Genomic DNA, 17,814 nt, shown 5'->3' with positions numbered 1-17,814 from the left:
AGCTTCATTCTGAAGCATTTGAGAAAGAGACATTTAGAAAACAAGTCTCCGACAAAAGAAATGTAAGCTATTAAGTAGTTTTCTGGAAATGGCCACTGAAAAGAACTATTCTGGTGATTCCTAAAAAATTAAAATATTTAATTATTATGCATACTTTATGTTGAACGTCGTGAACAATTGTTAAATGATGGCTGATACTTGCACAGTAAAACTGTCTGTGTACATAAAACGGCCGATGCGGAAACCTTGCACCCCTGAACGATATTTTTGGTTTAAAAAGAACACTGAGGTGGTATATAGCAAGCGATCCTAAGAGATGTCTTGCATATTCTACAATTCTTCCAAATGTTATGTACAAAAATACAAGATGGGGCGGTCTCTCTTTCATTGTGTACCTAATTTCCATGTGCGGAATACATACAAATTCAAAGGCATCACATTTTGATTGCACATTTAAACTTTCTTATCTTTACAATGTGGCCATTTTTGTGCAAAAGGATTCAGGAAAGATTTAATGATTTACATCATCAATGTTTATGAAGTGTGGTCTATGCAGAGGGGCTCAGGAGAGCTGCAGCCTTGGGGTAGACATGTGAAATACTCACATCTTGGTTGTCACCAGGTCCATTTCACAAGCTATATTCCTGACTACCTCCATGTGCCTGATTAAAAAGTAACTTTTCTTTGTAAACCTCTTGAGGTTGCAGCCACATCAGTCCTCTCTTCATAACAGCGGGATCCGTCAATGAAAAAATACAATGTTGAAATTTCAATGTGTGCCAGAAGAACACCTCAACATCCGAGTCACATAAACCGCACAAGATTCCATCATCTTCAAGGCTTTGAAATTACAAAGTGACTATGCTCACAGTGCCCATTCTTTCAGAATTTTTTTTTTCTATCGACTAGTTCCTGCTATCGTATCAGAAAGGGGAAATACTTGACATGATATAAAACTCTCAACAAGTGTATGTCAGATTGAAACATCTGATGGATTCACACATGGCACAGGTGCTAGAAAAATGAGCCTTATATATGCATTATGGTGGGTTATCCAGAACCCATAATTCTCAAAATTAAATTAGTCTATAGCAGCAAGGACCACTTCAAGCAAGTGGCCATTGTGGGCTTTCATTAGAATTCTATGGTTAGGTGAGGTGTTCTATGTTTTTCGACTATTCCAATTGTAGTCTGTACTTTTCTGTTCTAACGATCTGTCCATGGGGGATTTGGAATCATGAGGGGACCTTTGTATTGGTGGAGAACGAGGATCTGAGAGAGAAGAGGACTGCTGGGAAGAACTTTTATAGTCCCCAGGTTTCTCTGGATGGAATGAACGGTAATGATCTGAAGGTCCTTGTCCATGATATCCCATTGGTGGCCGGTGATCAGACCCCATTCTCCTAAAATCCTGTTGATGGTAACCTTGAGGACGAAATTCATCTGATCTCCTCCTCTTGTTGTCATGATGATGCCTACAAAAAGATAGAAACTTCATAAGTCTGCTGAAGCATTTGTTTGAAAGCCCACAATGAAAACAAATGGATAATAACCATACTCACTTTCAGTAAATTGTAAAGCCTTCAAAAATCAACAAAAACATTCCTTATACTGTGTGTCTTAGAAACCTAATGAGGCACTTTCCCGCCCCAGGAACTGCTTAGTGCTATACTATACTAAACTATAGAAATTTGGGACTTTTTAGGCAGACAAAATTCAATACAATCAATATAAAAATACATTACAAATTTTATTTTGCATGATAAAAAACATGAAAAGTAAAAAAGCTAATTTTACAGATGGTATCTGCTTCTTCAGGAATTTCAATTAAGACCTCCAAAAGCTTGGAAATCAGCAACATTTAACACTGATTCAATGAATCATATGGGGAATCTGCCTGCATATATTTGGAAGTCCTTGTGAAGGATAGTGAGTCATTTTGCTATGGTGGTATCTATGTATAAAAAGTTTTATTTTTTGGGCAACTATTGAGGAAAATATAAATTACATTTGTAAATGTGTCAATAATTACATGTTTTTTTACAAGTAAAATTCCTGAAGAAGCAGATACCATCTGTGATAAACTTCGAAAAAATTTGGGACATTTTTTCTATTACTTCATGTTTTTTATCTTGTTTTAATCATGCATAATACATTTTGTAATGTCTTTTAATAATAACTGTATTGGATTATGTCTACCTCAAATTCCCAAATATCTCTGTTTGCTTTTGTGAATACATTAATGGGATGTGGCAGTAGTGGAACTTATTTATTGATGTGCTGGGCCAAATATAATATTATTAGTGACTGTTTTAAACACTTTTTAAAAAAAAAATTCAGGAATTATAGCAAAAGATTTATTTAAACACCACTTGCAAAAGTGTGCCCATTACTTGAACAGGCTAAATATGGACATTGGTATCATTGGCAAGCTATTAGGCGTGCATACTGATACAGTGGTCGATAGAGAGGTTATACACATTTATTTAATGGTAATAAATGAATAAGTGCACACCAATGCGGTGGGGGCAACAATGATTTTGTGCATCACAACAATCAAAGCATGGGGAGTTTTAGACATGATACAGGTGTGGTGGTGAATGTGAGAGGAGAAAAAGCATGTGCAGACACAATAGTGAAAGTGATGAGAATGGTGCACATGTGGTGGCAAAAACAGGGGGCTTAAATTGTGGCATGATTATTTTCGTACGATTTTGCGCCTGCAAACTTGCATCATAATGTGTCAAAGAAATTGCCAAATGTCTAGTGCAATGATGCCAACAGTACATATTTAGTTCAGAGGTAAACACTCGCTGTCACACACACATTGCTGCACTGTAACATACATCAGCAACTGCAAACTGCACACAAGCATGTTCCTGTGTTTTCTAAACCATTTTGCATGACAGTGGCAAATCTATTGTTTATTAAGGAGGCAATGTGCATATGCAAGTGTGGATAACTCTACACACAGTGAGTGAATGTCTGAAAGACTGAAACTTTCTTTTTTTTTTTCTCCCCCAAATGCCTGTCTTATTTGCTGCATACCAAGAATCAGATTTACAGCATTAATATATGTCACAGGCACATGTGGCAGATTGCAGCATTAGAACTCTGAAGCAATGTGCCATTTTATGTGCTTGGGGTTTTGTAATAGATTTACCCATCATAACTTATTTGAGTACTGTAACCCTTTTTTATGTTTAGTACCTGTCGTAATAATCCCTGTGGCCGCGATGGTCTCGATCATTGTTATACTGGTCATAGGGCCTCTTTCGGCCAACAGGGTTTGGCCTGTAGTTGGCAGAATTCCTCCGAGGGTCACCATGAGGACGACGGTCAGAATAATGGTGATCTTTGTACCGATGTTGATCATACTGGTGGTGTCGGTCTCCTCCCCACGGCTGGTTATTATTACTATTGCCTCCGTAGTTAAACTTTCGATCCCTCCAGTCACCTCGATCTAAATGACAAATAACACTATGTCACTAGTTTCAATTTATATGTTTTTTTCAGAAACTCAACAATATTTTTTTTTGCTACTTCGTTGGGGAAAAAGTAGCAGAAATCTTAAAGGGAATGTCACTGTGGAGATTCTGCTGCAGTTATAATGCTACAGGTACATACAAGATGAATGCCAAACTTGCAGGAGCCTCTAAAAACTTCCCTTCCTAAAGGCAAAGATTCAGCACTTTCCGATAGAAATGGATTGTCCCCAGCTCAGTTGTAATGGTCAGCAACATTTTCCAAAATAGTGATGTGTCAAAACTTAGCTACTAACATGTGCAGATGATGCTGGCATGTGTAAAGGGAGGGATGTGCAGGTACATTGGTGGAAAAGAGGAGCGATTTGGCCATGAAGGTAAGAAAAGTAGTGCTTTTTTACCTCTTTTTTACCTCTTTGCTAAAATGGCTTTAGTTACTCGTATTCGTGTCTACCAACCAATAGGACTTACTCTTTTTATCTGCCATTTTGTACAACCTGTGCAATTTCCTGGCATCAAACTCAGTGAACTTGGAGACAAATATCCAGAGGTTTCTACATAAAAAAAATAAAGGTGATGATTTGTTCTACAGGAAAGGTAATATTGCCCTACAATGATCTACAATAGACATAGAAGAGTGATATCATGCTCTAGAACAAGGTTTCCCAAGCTCTCCATCTTAATGGCCCCTTCATTAAGTTAAATGAAAGGGTATGTAGATGGCCTCAATATATCATTACTGAAAATCGTTTGATAACATTAGTATTAAGGCAATGTTTATATTGCTAAATACAGCTATGAATCCAGATTTGTAATATTTTTTGGGATTACTGTTTATATTCCCTCTAGCAGCTGTCCATTTAGTAGTAACTAAAGTCTGCTCTAGCTGGTGGCTTTGTATACAACCCTGGTTAACACCAACCCACCTCTAGCTATATGAGAAGCTCTCAAGAAACCTCGAAGGATTGACCACAAATGACCTTGCATTATTTAATCAACTGCCCACTGACCTGCAGACATTTACCATCATGCAACAATTTTATGGATCCCTTGGATAATCCCATAGACCCTTGGGGGTCAATATTGGCCACTTTGGGGAAACTTGACCTATTGTTATTTTACAAATTACAAAAAGTAATTTGACATGTTTTATGTTTACTCATTATTTTTTCTACATAAATAAAAAATATTGACTGATTTAGTAGCCAAAAATAAATCTCCCAAGAAAGAGACGTTCTTTCCCTACCTCAGACCCAACCACAATATTTATAGGACTTTGCGTTTTAATATAAATCTTTACCTTCTCCACAATTTAATTTGTTCCTGATCGGTGTAAGATTTAAGGCACTCAGATATGCGGTCTCCGATTTTTAGCAAGCAGGTCCGAGTGTGCTCCAGCTGTTCTTGGACAGTCAGACCTTTGTCAGGTTTATCCAGCTGCTTCAGAGCTTTTTTCACTGGCCTCATCCTCTCTTTGCACTAAGGAATGGAAACAAGAAAAGATTAACCGGCTGTGTCAAATTTTCAAATTACCAAGCAACATTATCACATTTGACCCGTTTTATCTTTAAATCCCCAATGTGTTTGGTGCCTTAACAGAGTGATATACATTATGACATTTGCTAATTGACTATAAATGGCTATCACAGCAAGGTATAAGTTAGAAATGTTGGAAATGCAAAACTGACAAATACTTCAAATATCACTAAAGTTATATGCATACGTCATAAACAAGGTCTATCTTTTATTGGATCTACAGAATACCCTAATATCACCCAACATGAACTGCTGCAGTTAAGAACAATTTGCCAGTAGTCAGAAAATAATTCATGTATAAACTGCTTCTTACAATGCTAAATGTTTCCTGGTCCAGGTCATCTTCCTCATCCTCTCCAATAGGAATTGGCTCACTTCCAGCTGTAATATGAACCGGTCCCTGGTTCTTTTTGCTTCGGCTACCAGACTTGCCCTCACCCCGCTTCGGCTTTATTGCAAAAAAAAAAAAATGCATGATCAATATGCACATCAAGACATCACACAACAACCAGAAAGCTATTGGCATATAAATGTACTAAAGAGCACATGAGACATTACATATGCCTAGTATGTACTTCGATCACGCAAACAGCTCATTACATATCAGTGAATTGTCTTTAAACTGTGGTAAAGACATAAGAATAAGGTAGGTTTATTAGATTTTGAGCCCCTTTGAGGCACAGTTAGATTTTGTAAAGAGCTGGTTAATATGCTGGGGATACATAAATATAAGTTAAAAATAATAATAATGATGTTCATACACGAGTCAATGTAAAGAAGGGAAGATTATAGGAAGGGAAGTCTAGATTATGTTGTGACCATCACAGTGTGCAGAGGTTTGGAGAATGTAACAAAGAATAGATACAAACTTGGCACACTTGTTAGCATCATAATAAACATGAAGCTTTGTGTAGTGCAAATGATAATAAACAAACATTGTCCTGGAAAAGGGTTTCAGGTGGAATTCCCTAACTCTCCTCCCAGGTTTTTGTTATCATAATTACAGACTAAGGTTGAAAACAAAACTTGCACTTTATTTCCTGAGCTGAAAGACAGCTAGAATAGTTCTCCATAACTTTATACCTTGTCTTTTCCTTTCTTCTTTTCTTTGGCTCCATCCTTTTTTTGGTTTTGTTTATCTTTATTTTCTTTGTTATCTTTTTTCTTTTGCTTTTTCTTGCTTGGACTCTTTGTTGTGCCATCCTCCTATAGAAAAACCAAAACATCAATACCTAATGACAAATGGGCATAGATAGATATTAATGAGTACAAACAGTGTACAGAAGTATAGAAGGTGATTGAGATTCTGCTGTCCACTTTGCAAAGTGAACTAACACACTGCAAAAGATACTTCAATCAGCTAAGTGAATGAGGTAAAGCTCTGCTGACTTTAACTATCCAATCATGTGCCAATCATCTTTACCGTGCCTCAGTTTGGTTTCTTGTAATGCTCTCTATTCAGCCAAGCCTTTATTTTGCAACCGTCAGTATTTCATATACATTACATTACAAACATTATAATCCCTATACAATTTCTATTACAAATAAAGTGAGGCACAGTACCTATATTATTCGTTCAATTTCTACCCAGTTAAGAATACACAAAGATGGTCATATACTACATTTTAAACTTATGAAAGGTTACCATATCTTAAGAGCTTAAAGATGGGATTAACATTTCCAGGAACTTTGGAATGCTGCTCTATTTTAAAAAAAATTTTTTAAATAATTCTAATTTCAGGTAATTTGCACATTTTAATAAAATGACAATTACCATCAGTGGGATTCTCTTTTAACTGCTCCTCAAATTCCTGCATTGCTGATGCGCAGCTAGAGTGCAGTAACTCTCCAAGTCTCTTCAGATCGGCCACTGACTTTTCCACAAGTTCTGCATCACGTGCTATGCATTCCAGCCTGAGAACAGACAGCAAAGAGAAATCATTATATTCTAAGGCATGTTATACTCAACAAACTTTTAACACTGAATATGCCGAATTCAACCTACCTTTCAAGTGGAGTCGGGAATTTCTTGTAGGCTTTGATAAACCTAGAGGAAACAGTAATATTAAAAAAAAATGACCCCATGTAAAAGCATTTTTAGATTTGATTGTAAAGCAGGATTTACAGCATGTGCTAAAATGTAACTATTAAATTAGTACATCACACACCACATGCATCCTTCTATACCTTCGTATCTCAGCATCAGTGAAGCCCTCCACTGTGTCTTTCCGAACACTGCGAGGACGTCCTCTGCGTTTGGGTTTTCTATCATCATCAGAGTCATCGGTTTCACTGTCTGACCCAGAGGACCTTTGAGCCTTCTGCTTTGATTCCAGGTCAGATTCGCTGTCATTTGCCTGTGCCTGCCAGAAAGAGTCAGCATCAGCATGGTTTTGGTAAAAAATTAGGTGCACTTAGGTGCACATCACATACAAATTTTGTACATGATTTTGTGTAAACAGTATATTTTGACATTAGAACATGCTGTTTGTAATGTCTGACTGCAGATAAAAAAAAAACTCTATTTGGTCTGAACTGGCCTCCATTACTGGTGTAGGCCAAAAAATCTCACTTTGACATGATTGCTTGCATGAAGTAGGTGGAGATTCCAAGAACTTAGAATTTATTTTTTTTTTGAGCTATTCATATTTATGCAACCCCTATCTTTCACAATCTATGGCCACTGCTATTTTTCAGTCTGTTTACAAAACAGGTTTTGGAGTATTGGGTTTATTTTTGAAGTTTTTGGAGAGCTTGAATAATATTAGTAATGGTGATGATGATGATGATGAACAAATGGGAATACCCAATGCCATGATTGTGACATTGTCCACCTCAAAACAAAAAAAGTGACGTCAACCGATAAATTATTATAGTATAAAGATGTTATATATTCTGTTACATACATTATGCACAGGTCCTTAAGGTAATCTGGCTTTGACTAGAAGGACAAGCACCATTGATGAAGTGGTCATAGGACGCTTCATTTATTTTGCTGAGCAACAGCATGCTAGTACTACACTGGATACTGAGTGAAGCTTTTATTAGTGTCAGCTCCTACCCTTTTGTTTAAACTTCGAATCCTGGGAAGCATATAAATCTCTTCCAGCTCCTTTTGACGTTCCTCTTCCTCCACTTTCTTCCTCTGATCCTCAGGAATAATATCATCCCAATCATTTTGGGTTCGGTCTTCTAGATCTGTAACCTCTTCCTCCATTGTTGCAAAGTTAGCCACCTGCGGAAGCACCAACAAAAAATATCTTCATCAAACATAACAAGAATGACATGTTTTGAAACAATTTTGTAGATTTTAAAAGTTCCTCTTGCTTTCCACGCCATTATCTTTTTCTATATATAAGAACATATACAAGTTTTAAGTTGCATACCTTAAACTGAGACAGCAACTCATCAGTGGCAGTGGAGGATGGCTCATTCTCTCTGGTTTCTGCCAAACGTAAAATCTCATCAATGTCCATTTCCTATTCATAAAGAAAGTTGAATCATTAGTAAAAATTCACACACATATCATAGGATGAAAATTCCTGCCTCATTTATAATATTAAAACTTCCTAAATAGATTAAAATGCAGTATGGTACTGCGAAATGTTAATTTGTATAATCCAAATATGATAATTTCTATGCTACTGAAAAAATCATCAAAATGTGTATCAAAATTTGAGATAATTTCTTCCTTCTTCCTACTGAAAACTCCCAGTTCTGTGCCAAACCTAGAAACATGAATAAGGGGTACTCCACCTGTGTCACTGTCTGTCTGTCTGTCATTTGCAACCCCTATTTAATGTACAGCGCTGCATAATAGGTTACCGCTATATAAATACTGTTTATTATTATTAATATTAAGACAGGGTATACATAGGCAAATAGGGGGGAACACATAAAGCTTTCACAAATAAAAAAAGAAAGAGCAGTGGTCATTACCAGGTAAGCTTAATCTTGACCTATGGTATAGAATGTTGAATATTGTTATGCTATAATGGTAAATTCAGACCTATTGTACCAACTTAGTGTGCAAGATGTTCCACAAGGAACAATATAAAGACTAAGACATTTTCTTGTTGATACTTCTTGGGTCTGGTTGGTTACATGGAATAGTGTTTAACTGTGGAAGGGGCACAGGTCAGCTTTAAATGATATAGAATTGCAGACCCTAAACTTTAGCAAACAAAAACCTAAAGCTTTTGCCACATTCCTAAAGTTTTATAAACTTTTTTTTCAACCCTTTAAAAATGTTTTTGAAAAATAAAAATCTGGTTAGTACTGGATTTATTGCAAACTTCCAATTGATTTCTAGGAATTTTTTAGCACACTTTTGATACTTTTTATGTATGTACTTGCAGGTTCTGTTAAGATCCATGGGCTAGATTACATGGGTGTAGGAGTATCTAACCTGAGGCTCAGATTCCTCTCCTTCGGGTTCCTTAAAGAGGTCTGCTGCTCCAAACTTCAAAATTGCCGCCAACTCCTCCTTGTTAAATGGATTGGAACTACAAAGAGACATCAAGATGATTATATAATAAAAATACTATCACAAATAAACCATAGCCCACTTTCTCCCCCCTTTCTTCTATCCTCTTGTTCTTACTTTGAGCTTCCAGAGTTGTTTTCCAGCACTGTTCGACCAGTAGTGTCCATACGTTGGATGACAAGATGGTCAAGAACCATCTTTTTCTTTGCCCGTTCTATGATTTCTTCCTCTACAGTGCCCTTGGTGACAAGGCGATAAATGTTTACCTGTATAGAAAAGAGATTTGGATATTAAAATGTTATTTATGTAAATAAAAATCAGAACTGCCAACAATGGTAACGAAAACATAAGTGTATGCTTCGGAAGAAAAAGAAGGGAATAAAAAACCATATCCAGCAAACTTCTGCAATCTATACACTTTTCTCCCAAATTTTGTGCAAATTCTGCAAGAAAAAAAAAAAACTGTTGATCCGAATAGATCAATTTTTTTCTGATGTTCTATAAAACACCTGCAAGTTAGAAATAAGGGAGGGGAGATTATGTAATCCAGCAAAAGAGAACCCAAGGCTGACAACGCAGCTTTAGATTTTAGGAAGCATTGTCATCTCACGAAAGGAATTTAGGATCTTACTGGGTTTTGGTTTCATAGATATACAGAATATGTTATTTTTTCCCTGTACATACCTTAAACTATAGCTAACAATACTAGTTTTATTATAAAAAGGACAACCCCCCACCCGACTTTCCCCATAAAGAAAAATTCACAATCCACAGTTTAGAGCCAATGCACAGTATAGCTGAGCCATGCTTGCAGTGCTCAGACTGTAAAAGTGGTAGCTCTCAATGAGTGAAGTACTTTTTTTTTTTTGGCCAATCACAGGGCAACAGATCATATTTGCATGGCCAGTGACTGGCTAATGAAGATGTAGCACAAATGACAGTGGTGCATCACCGAGAGCCGCCAGTCTCAATGCCAGATTACCTGCAGTACAACTAAGATACATCAGCACTAAGCTGGAGATGTTTCTACATATGCACAAAGAGAGGGGAAAATGGGAGAAGGGGACACCTGAAGAGGTAACAGTTATGGTGAAACTACTATGGGCATTTAAAGCATACCTAAACTCAGAATTTTCACTTTACATAAAAAGGTAGACAACCCTTTTATGTAGGGTAAAAATTCTGTTTTTTTTTTTTTTTTTTTGCGGTTTTGAGTTTTGTTCCTCTTTCATTTTAAAAGCCGGAGTTGTGTTTTAGGAGGCATTAACATTTGAAGGCTTATGCAAGCTTGTGACTCAACATAAAGTTGCTTCAAGATGTTTGCTATCTGCTAGACTCCCATCTAGTGGCAAAAAGAATGTGGGAAGTAAAAGTAGGGTAGGCACAACTAGGCCAAAAGTTATTTTTAAATCAAAACTTTAGATATTTACAGGTATTCTTAAAAATTTTTAGCAGCTTTTACAAAACATTGCTAAGCTACCATTGCAAAATAATAATATTTGAGTTTTACCAGGAACAGCTAAGCTTGTTGTAAACGAACCTGTTTCTTCTGGCCAATCCTGTGAGCTCTGGCCTGGGCCTGCAAGTCATTCTGGGGATTCCAGTCCGAATCGAAGATAACTACTGTGTCAGCAGATGCCAAGTTTATCCCAAGCCCACCAGCACGAGTAGAAAGCAAGAAGCAAAAATCCTAAAAACAACAAAGATATTTCATTGTGTATTCTAATTTTTTGGTTTATTAGGAAATAATTGGATGAAATGAAAAATGCAAAGAAAAAAGAATATGACATGAAAGGTATATGTATATAAACAAAGCCAAAGTCTCACCTCCGAGCCTTCAGCATTAAAGTGATCCAGCGCTTGCTTCCGAATCTCTCCCTTAATCGAACCATCGAGTCTCTGTAATAGAACAAAAATCAGAGGATGCTGCAGGAGAAAACCAGTATGAACAGATCATACCCTTCATGTTCATGGATTAAAAATAACCTGACTGCTGTGTGCAATTCCTGAACATACCCTGGAGACAGACACCCTGTGACTGGAGAGATCACTTTACAAAAAACTGGGCAACTAGATGATCGTCTTTTAACTCTTTTGGTGCTAAACATCAACAGTCATCCCTACAGCTCTGAAGTTCACTGTATGATACGGTCATATACACAGTAAACGTATTTTAATTTAGAGTAGCAGCTTTTCAAATGTTTACAACTCAATGTAATGGTTAGGTTACTTTATAGCATTTCGGTACAGTGGATCCATAAACAATGTAGGTGGACAGGTGTACTTATACTATATTTTTAGCAGAGATGATCAGGAACAACCATCTTAGGTGATGAGAATTGAGCATATTTTAAAAGCTTTAGTCTGCTACTATAGGTTCAGTTTTCTTCTTATCTAACCATATCCCCCCACCTATTAGATTGGAAGCTCTTCTGGACAGGGTCCTCTCCCCCTCTTGTCTCATTGGGCCTGATTTATTAAAGCTCTCCAAGGCTGAAGACGATACACCTTCGTCAATGAAGCTGGGTGATTCAGCAAACCTGGAATGGATTTCTTCAAAGTCATTTGCTAATCCTGGACCAGATCCATTCCATGTTTGCTTCACTGTAGAAAGTGTATCCTTTCCTGCCATTGTTTGTATCTGTCTGTCATTTCCTAAACCTATTAAATGTACAGCGCTGTGTAAAATTTTGACCCCTATATAAATACTAATAATAATAATAATAACAGTGTAAAACAGTGAAATGAACCTCAAAAGATTTACATTAGGAAGGCAACAAGTTGCAAGTTGAAGTTTATTCATCAATGTTTGAATATGTTTTTTTTTTTAACTTTTCTTATGCTTATTTATTCTTTATGACCAATCTGAATTTGCCACTCTGATCTATGGAAATGCTATTGTTTCCAATAGATCTACCTACGGAAAGTAATCATGATTTCCAATATTGGACTATTTAGGTACTTGCTTCACATTCGCTGTAGATCCATCATGTCCTATTGTTCCATAGTCACGGAATTTACATATAGAAGACATGTTGCCAGCAATTGTGCAGTGCATCTAGGCAGGTCAAAGCTCTCGATGTTTGCTATCTGCTAGACTCCCATCTAGTGGCAAAAAGAATGTGGGAAGTAAAAGTAGGGTAGGCACAACTAGGCCAAAAGTTATTTTTAAATCAAAACTTTAGATATTTACAGGTATTCTTAAAAATTTTTAGCAGCTTTTACAAAACATTGCTAAGCTACCATTGCAAAATAATAATATTTGAGTTTTACCAGGAACAGCTAAGCTTGTTGTAAACGAACCTGTTTCTTCTGGCCAATCCTGTGAGCTCTGGCCTGGGCCTGCAAGTCATTCTGGGGATTCCAGTCCGAATCGAAGATAACTACTGTGTCAGCAGATGCCAAGTTTATCCCAAGCCCACCAGCACGAGTAGAAAGCAAGAAGCAAAAATCCTAAAAACAACAAAGATATTTCATTGTGTATTCTAATTTTTTGGTTTATTAGGAAATAATTGGATGAAATGAAAAATGCAAAGAAAAAAGAATATGACATGAAAGGTATATGTATATAAACAAAGCCAAAGTCTCACCTCCGAGCCTTCAGCATTAAAGTGATCCAGCGCTTGCTTCCGAATCTCTCCCTTAATCGAACCATCGAGTCTCTGTAATAGAACAAAAATCAGAGGATGCTGCAGGAGAAAACCAGTATGAACAGATCATACCCTTCATGTTCATGGATTAAAAATAACCTGACTGCTGTGTGCAATTCCTGAACATACCCTGGAGACAGACACCCTGTGACTGGAGAGATCACTTTACAAAAAACTGGGCAACTAGATGATCGTCTTTTAACTCTTTTGGTGCTAAACATCAACAGTCATCCCTACAGCTCTGAAGTTCACTGTATGATACGGTCATATACACAGTAAACGTATTTTAATTTAGAGTAGCAGCTTTTCAAATGTTTACAACTCAATGTAATGGTTAGGTTACTTTATAGCATTTCGGTACAGTGGATCCATAAACAATGTAGGTGGACAGGTGTACTTATACTATATTTTTAGCAGAGATGATCAGGAACAACCATCTTAGGTGATGAGAATTGAGCATATTTTAAAAGCTTTAGTCTGCTACTATAGGTTCAGTTTTCTTCTTATCTAACCATATCCCCCCACCTATTAGATTGGAAGCTCTTCTGTACAGGGTCCTCTCCCCCTCTTGTCTCATTGGGCCTGATTTATTAAAGCTCTCCAAGGCTGAAGACGATACACCTTCGTCAATGAAGCTGGGTGATTCAGCAAACCTGGAATGGATTTCTTCAAAGTCATTTGCTAATCCTGGACCAGATCCATTCCATGTTTGCTTCACTGTAGAAAGTGTATCCTTTCCTGCCATTGTTTGTATCTGTCTGTCATTTCCTAAACCTATTAAATGTACAGCGCTGTGTAAAATTTTGACCCCTATATAAATACTAATAATAATAATAATAACAGTGTAAAACAGTGAAATGAACCTCAAAAGATTTACATTAGGAAGGCAACAAGTTGCAAGTTGAAGTTTATTCATCAATGTTTGAATATGTTTTTTTTTTTAACTTTTCTTATGCTTATTTATTCTTTATGACCAATCTGAATTTGCCACTCTGATCTATGGAAATGCTATTGTTTCCAATAGATCTACCTACGGAAAGTAATCATGATTTCCAATATTGGACTATTTAGGTACTTGCTTCACATTCGCTGTAGATCCATCATGTCCTATTGTTCCATAGTCACGGAATTTACATATAGAAGACATGTTGCCAGCAATTGTGCAGTGCATCTAGGCAGGTCAAAGCTCTCAAATTTGACAAATGTCCCCTCAATATCTGTAAACTAGCAGGATACTAACACTTTGGTGCTATTGACTTCATATTTTAAGACAATCCTAACCTTATTTTATCAGGTCACACACATTGCCAATATTCCCCTCCATCCTAAACAAAGCATTGTATTAAGAGAAGTGGAAGTGTCTCCAACCTGAAATGGGTAGTGCTTTATGGCGAGGTATTCTGCCAAGATATCCAACATGCGCACCATCTGAGAAAAGATGAGCACACGGTTTCCTCTCTCACGCAGTCGTGTCAACAATTTGTCCAGCAATACAAGCTTTCCACTGCTTCTGATTAAAGACTAAAAGAAAAAATGCTTGTTGTTAGAGGAATAACTCTGAATATCTGCAATACAATGTAAAAGATGTACAGTGTAGATCTAGGAAACATACCAGATATGAAATATAATTTTAAAAATAGTTGGAGTCCATTTTATTCTTTAGGCTCATGTTTAGGGTTATGAACTGTGCTGCATGTGCAATTCTAAAGAAGATTGTGAACAGGCAGGTAAGTTTAATTTATTGCTGAAAATATATAGCACAAAAATTTTCTCATGTGTTTTAACTTATTGTAATACCTATAGATGGCCCCTACAGCTCTGCACCTCATTCAATAATGGTGGCTCAGTGGTTAGTGCTATGGCCTTTGCAGCGCTGGGTCCCAGGTTCGAATCTCAGCCAGCACATTATCTGCATGGAGTTTGCAGGTTCTACCCGCGTTTGTGTGGGTTTCTCCCAGGTAATCCAGTTTCTTCCCACATTCAAAAAACATGCAGTTAGGGTGATTAGCTTCCCCAAAAAATTGACCTTGGACTGTATTAAAAACAAATGACTTTGGTAGGATTAGAATGTGAGCCTCTTTGAGGAACAGGTATTTACAAGACTATGGACTTTGTAAAGTGCTAAGTAATATGTTGAAGATATATAAATACTGCGTAATAATAATACAAATAATAATATTTACAAATACAGAGACAAGGAGAGCATCATGAGGACAGTAAAGCACATCATCCTGTACCCTGGATGGAAAGCCTCTGCATATAATGATCACATTTACAGAAGTATCTTGCATATGCCTGACAATTGTAGCATGCAAAAAAAAAATTGGTTGTGTTTTTCCATTTGCTGACCTGCAGTGCATCTTGCCTGCTTTCTTTTTCGTAATCATCTGGTGACTTGATGAGGAAGCAGTGATTGCAGCACTTCTTCAGTTCCATTACAATGTTGAGGAAACCAGATGTGCTACCCCTTGTCCCTTTTGACAAAGCCTTAAAGTTTCTTGTTAAAATCCACCTAAAGCCAGGAAATAAAAACAAAACCCAGTGTGAGGAAAAAACTGAAGGTGGCATGAAAGCATTGACAATCCATTGAACTTATATCATTAATTTGAAGACTGTAACCTAGTAACTAATTATTAGTAACCATAGATGACAGTACAACATGGTTTTATGCTTTAGTGTTGGCAGACTTACTTGTAATACTGTTTTTGTAGCGCACACATCTCCACTCGCAGGATTTGCTCCACTTTAGCTGGAAGAGATTTCTCAACATCCTTCTTGACTCTGCGCAGTAGATATGGTTCAAGGACTTTGTGAAGACTCTGATAACCATTGTCTCTACCTTTGCCATGCACATCCTCAAAGTCCTCCCAATACTCAAACCTAAAATCAAACATAGACAGATCATATGTTTCCAAGAAGCATTCAATGCATACACAATTTAGTGATCACTAATAAAACATATCTCAACAAGTAAAAAACATTTAAAATGCTCGAAATCTCAGCTTCAGAGCCTCATTTAAATGTGACACATAGTAATATCTACCGGTCAGTGTTATCATGTAGTAGAGGATGTGGTATTTCAGTGTCTGAGGAGAGGAAGAGATCTATGGGGTTAAGCTGCCAGGTCTTCACATCTGCTGTAACAATTAGGAGTGGGTCCTGTTCTCCCTTTTTGATTTTGCATTTTTTAATAATAAAGCTACTGTGTCTCAATGACTAGCTCGCTGACTTTGTAGCAGAAGCTCTCAGGTTTTAACCTTAGCTTGGAAGGCATCTGCATGGGCTTTGTACAGGTTCTTTGGATACTACAGAGGTTTGATTGGGTTTTCCCTGGAAACTCCAGCTTCCCCACACACACCAATAATATACTGGTAGGATGATTGCCTTCCCTCCCAATTGACCCTAAACTATATTAATGACACGTGACATTGTATTGTAAGCATTTCTGGGAGATTCCGAGTTAGTGACATGACTGTGAACTCTGCAAGGCTTGCAAAAGAGGTCAGCACTATAAAAATGTATAAATAAAGAGAAATATATATATTTATATATGTAACAAAGAATCAAACAGGAGGAAGATGTGACGGTCAACATAACATTCAAAACTACAAGACAGAAAGAATCACAACCAGGCCTATGGCAAGATTATTTCTAAGTCTCCAAGAGACATCAAAAGCCATTTACCTTTAAACAAGGTAATAAAATTCTATAAATCAAGAAACCTACACTTGGCTTTCTGAAATCTAAAGGCTAAAGTACAGAAACAATTTTGGTGGAAGGTACTGAAAGAAACTGAAAATTACAGAGATAGACAAGGACCACATGGACCTCCTAAGCCAAAGGTTGGTGCCATGTTGATTTCAGAATCAGTGAAAAATGTCTTACTTTTCTGGCATAATAAAGTGCAGCAGTGACCAGAGTTCCTTCAGTGAATTTTGGAGAGGTGTCCCAGTAATCAGCAGTCTGTGGTTGGACTTGAAGTCTATAAGGGTCTTATATAGCAAAGAATCATCATTCTTCAACCGATGAGCTTCATCAACTCCAAGAAAAGACCAGTTAATACTGCTCAACACAGCCTGCAGAGAGATGCATAGTATGGCTCTATCAGATCGCTTCTCGATGTGTAAAAAGCAAACCTCAACAAAGACGCTCACAAAATAAGTATTTGAATATGTGTAAACTAGGGGTCTGTTTCCATAGGGAAGCTGACTAGCAGTTCAATCATTTTGTAACCGTCTGCCCCAAACTTTACAACCTTAGCAGCAAATGTTTACCCAACCCATGCTTACCCTCTAAATGAATGACAAAGTGCACCTGCTGTGTGCCAACCACCTGTGTTAACATGCACTAAATCTAGTAAAGGTAAGCAAGGGATTTCTTTCAAGGGTGATATAACAATTTCCATATTTGTTACCGGTTCTTACAACCAACTCTAACTTTTACATCCAATCAGAAGCAATATTTTATATGCACTTGACACAATTATTGTCCGATAAGGTATGGTACACATGAGCCGATCTGCTGCAAAAGTTTTTTTTACTTGGTAATACATTGATTGTAAATCAAACACTCCACAAACATGTACAATATTCTTTCTAATCTCTCTTTCCCAACTTTTACCTCACATAGACCAGATATAGTTGTTGATCTGTACACA

The 17,814-nt window shown here is 37.0% G+C and overlaps 2 protein-coding genes across 3 annotated transcripts in view; both read right to left on the bottom strand.

Annotated features, from left to right (window-relative positions):
* Positions 1-483: 483 nt before the first annotated feature.
* Positions 484-6,537, bottom strand: LOC140322578 (chromodomain-helicase-DNA-binding protein 2-like). Its single transcript, XM_072399128.1, has 7 exons — positions 6,532-6,537; positions 6,105-6,227; positions 5,335-5,469; positions 4,786-4,964; positions 3,944-4,039; positions 3,211-3,480; positions 484-1,475 (listed from the first exon to the last, which is right to left on the bottom strand). Exons 1-7 carry the CDS (start codon positions 6,535-6,537, stop codon positions 1,163-1,165), a joined length of 1,122 nt encoding a protein of 373 aa, XP_072255229.1. The 3' UTR covers positions 484-1,162.
* Positions 6,538-6,669: 132 nt separating this feature from the next.
* The window catches only part of CHD2 (chromodomain helicase DNA binding protein 2), a 43,594-nt gene continuing 32,449 nt past the window's right edge, over positions 6,670-17,814 (bottom strand). The window contains exons 16-28 of one of the 2 annotated variants that reach the window (XM_072402685.1): positions 17,043-17,233; positions 15,849-16,037; positions 15,507-15,669; positions 14,526-14,678; positions 13,098-13,169; positions 12,811-12,960; positions 9,625-9,773; positions 9,430-9,526; positions 8,408-8,500; positions 8,083-8,256; positions 7,209-7,384; positions 7,027-7,068; positions 6,670-6,935 (exon numbers count right to left, since the gene is read on the bottom strand). In XM_072402685.1, coding sequence (XP_072258786.1) covers positions 6,743-6,935; positions 7,027-7,068; positions 7,209-7,384; positions 8,083-8,256; positions 8,408-8,500; positions 9,430-9,526; positions 9,625-9,773; positions 12,811-12,960; positions 13,098-13,169; positions 14,526-14,678; positions 15,507-15,669; positions 15,849-16,037; positions 17,043-17,233 — 1,842 coding nt within the window. In that variant the 3' untranslated portion in view covers positions 6,670-6,742. Of the gene's footprint in view, positions 6,936-7,026; positions 7,069-7,208; positions 7,385-8,082; positions 8,257-8,407; positions 8,501-9,429; positions 9,527-9,624; positions 9,774-12,810; positions 12,961-13,097; positions 13,170-14,525; positions 14,679-15,506; positions 15,670-15,848; positions 16,038-17,042; positions 17,234-17,814 lie in introns of those variants that run through there. The other variant, XM_072402686.1, reaches the window with a different exon arrangement.

This window comes from Pyxicephalus adspersus, chromosome 2 (assembly GCF_032062135.1).
Source record: "Pyxicephalus adspersus chromosome 2, UCB_Pads_2.0, whole genome shotgun sequence".
NCBI classification, from domain to species: Eukaryota; Metazoa; Chordata; class Amphibia; order Anura; family Pyxicephalidae; genus Pyxicephalus; species Pyxicephalus adspersus.
This window is presented reverse-complemented; position numbering and strand designations above follow the sequence as displayed.

What these genes read in the sequence shown, in the direction of transcription:
- LOC140322578 (XM_072399128.1), bottom strand. An exon ending in AGAAGAAAGGAAAAGACAAG is followed by an intron (nt 5,470 to 6,104) that starts GTATAAAGTTAT and finishes TTTGCAATAAAG; the next exon opens with CCGAAGCGGGGTGAGGGCAA. An exon ending in AAAAAGAGTAAGTCCTATTG is followed by an intron (nt 3,481 to 3,943) that starts GTTGGTAGACAC and finishes CTAGTGACATAG; the next exon opens with TGTTATTTGTCATTTAGATC.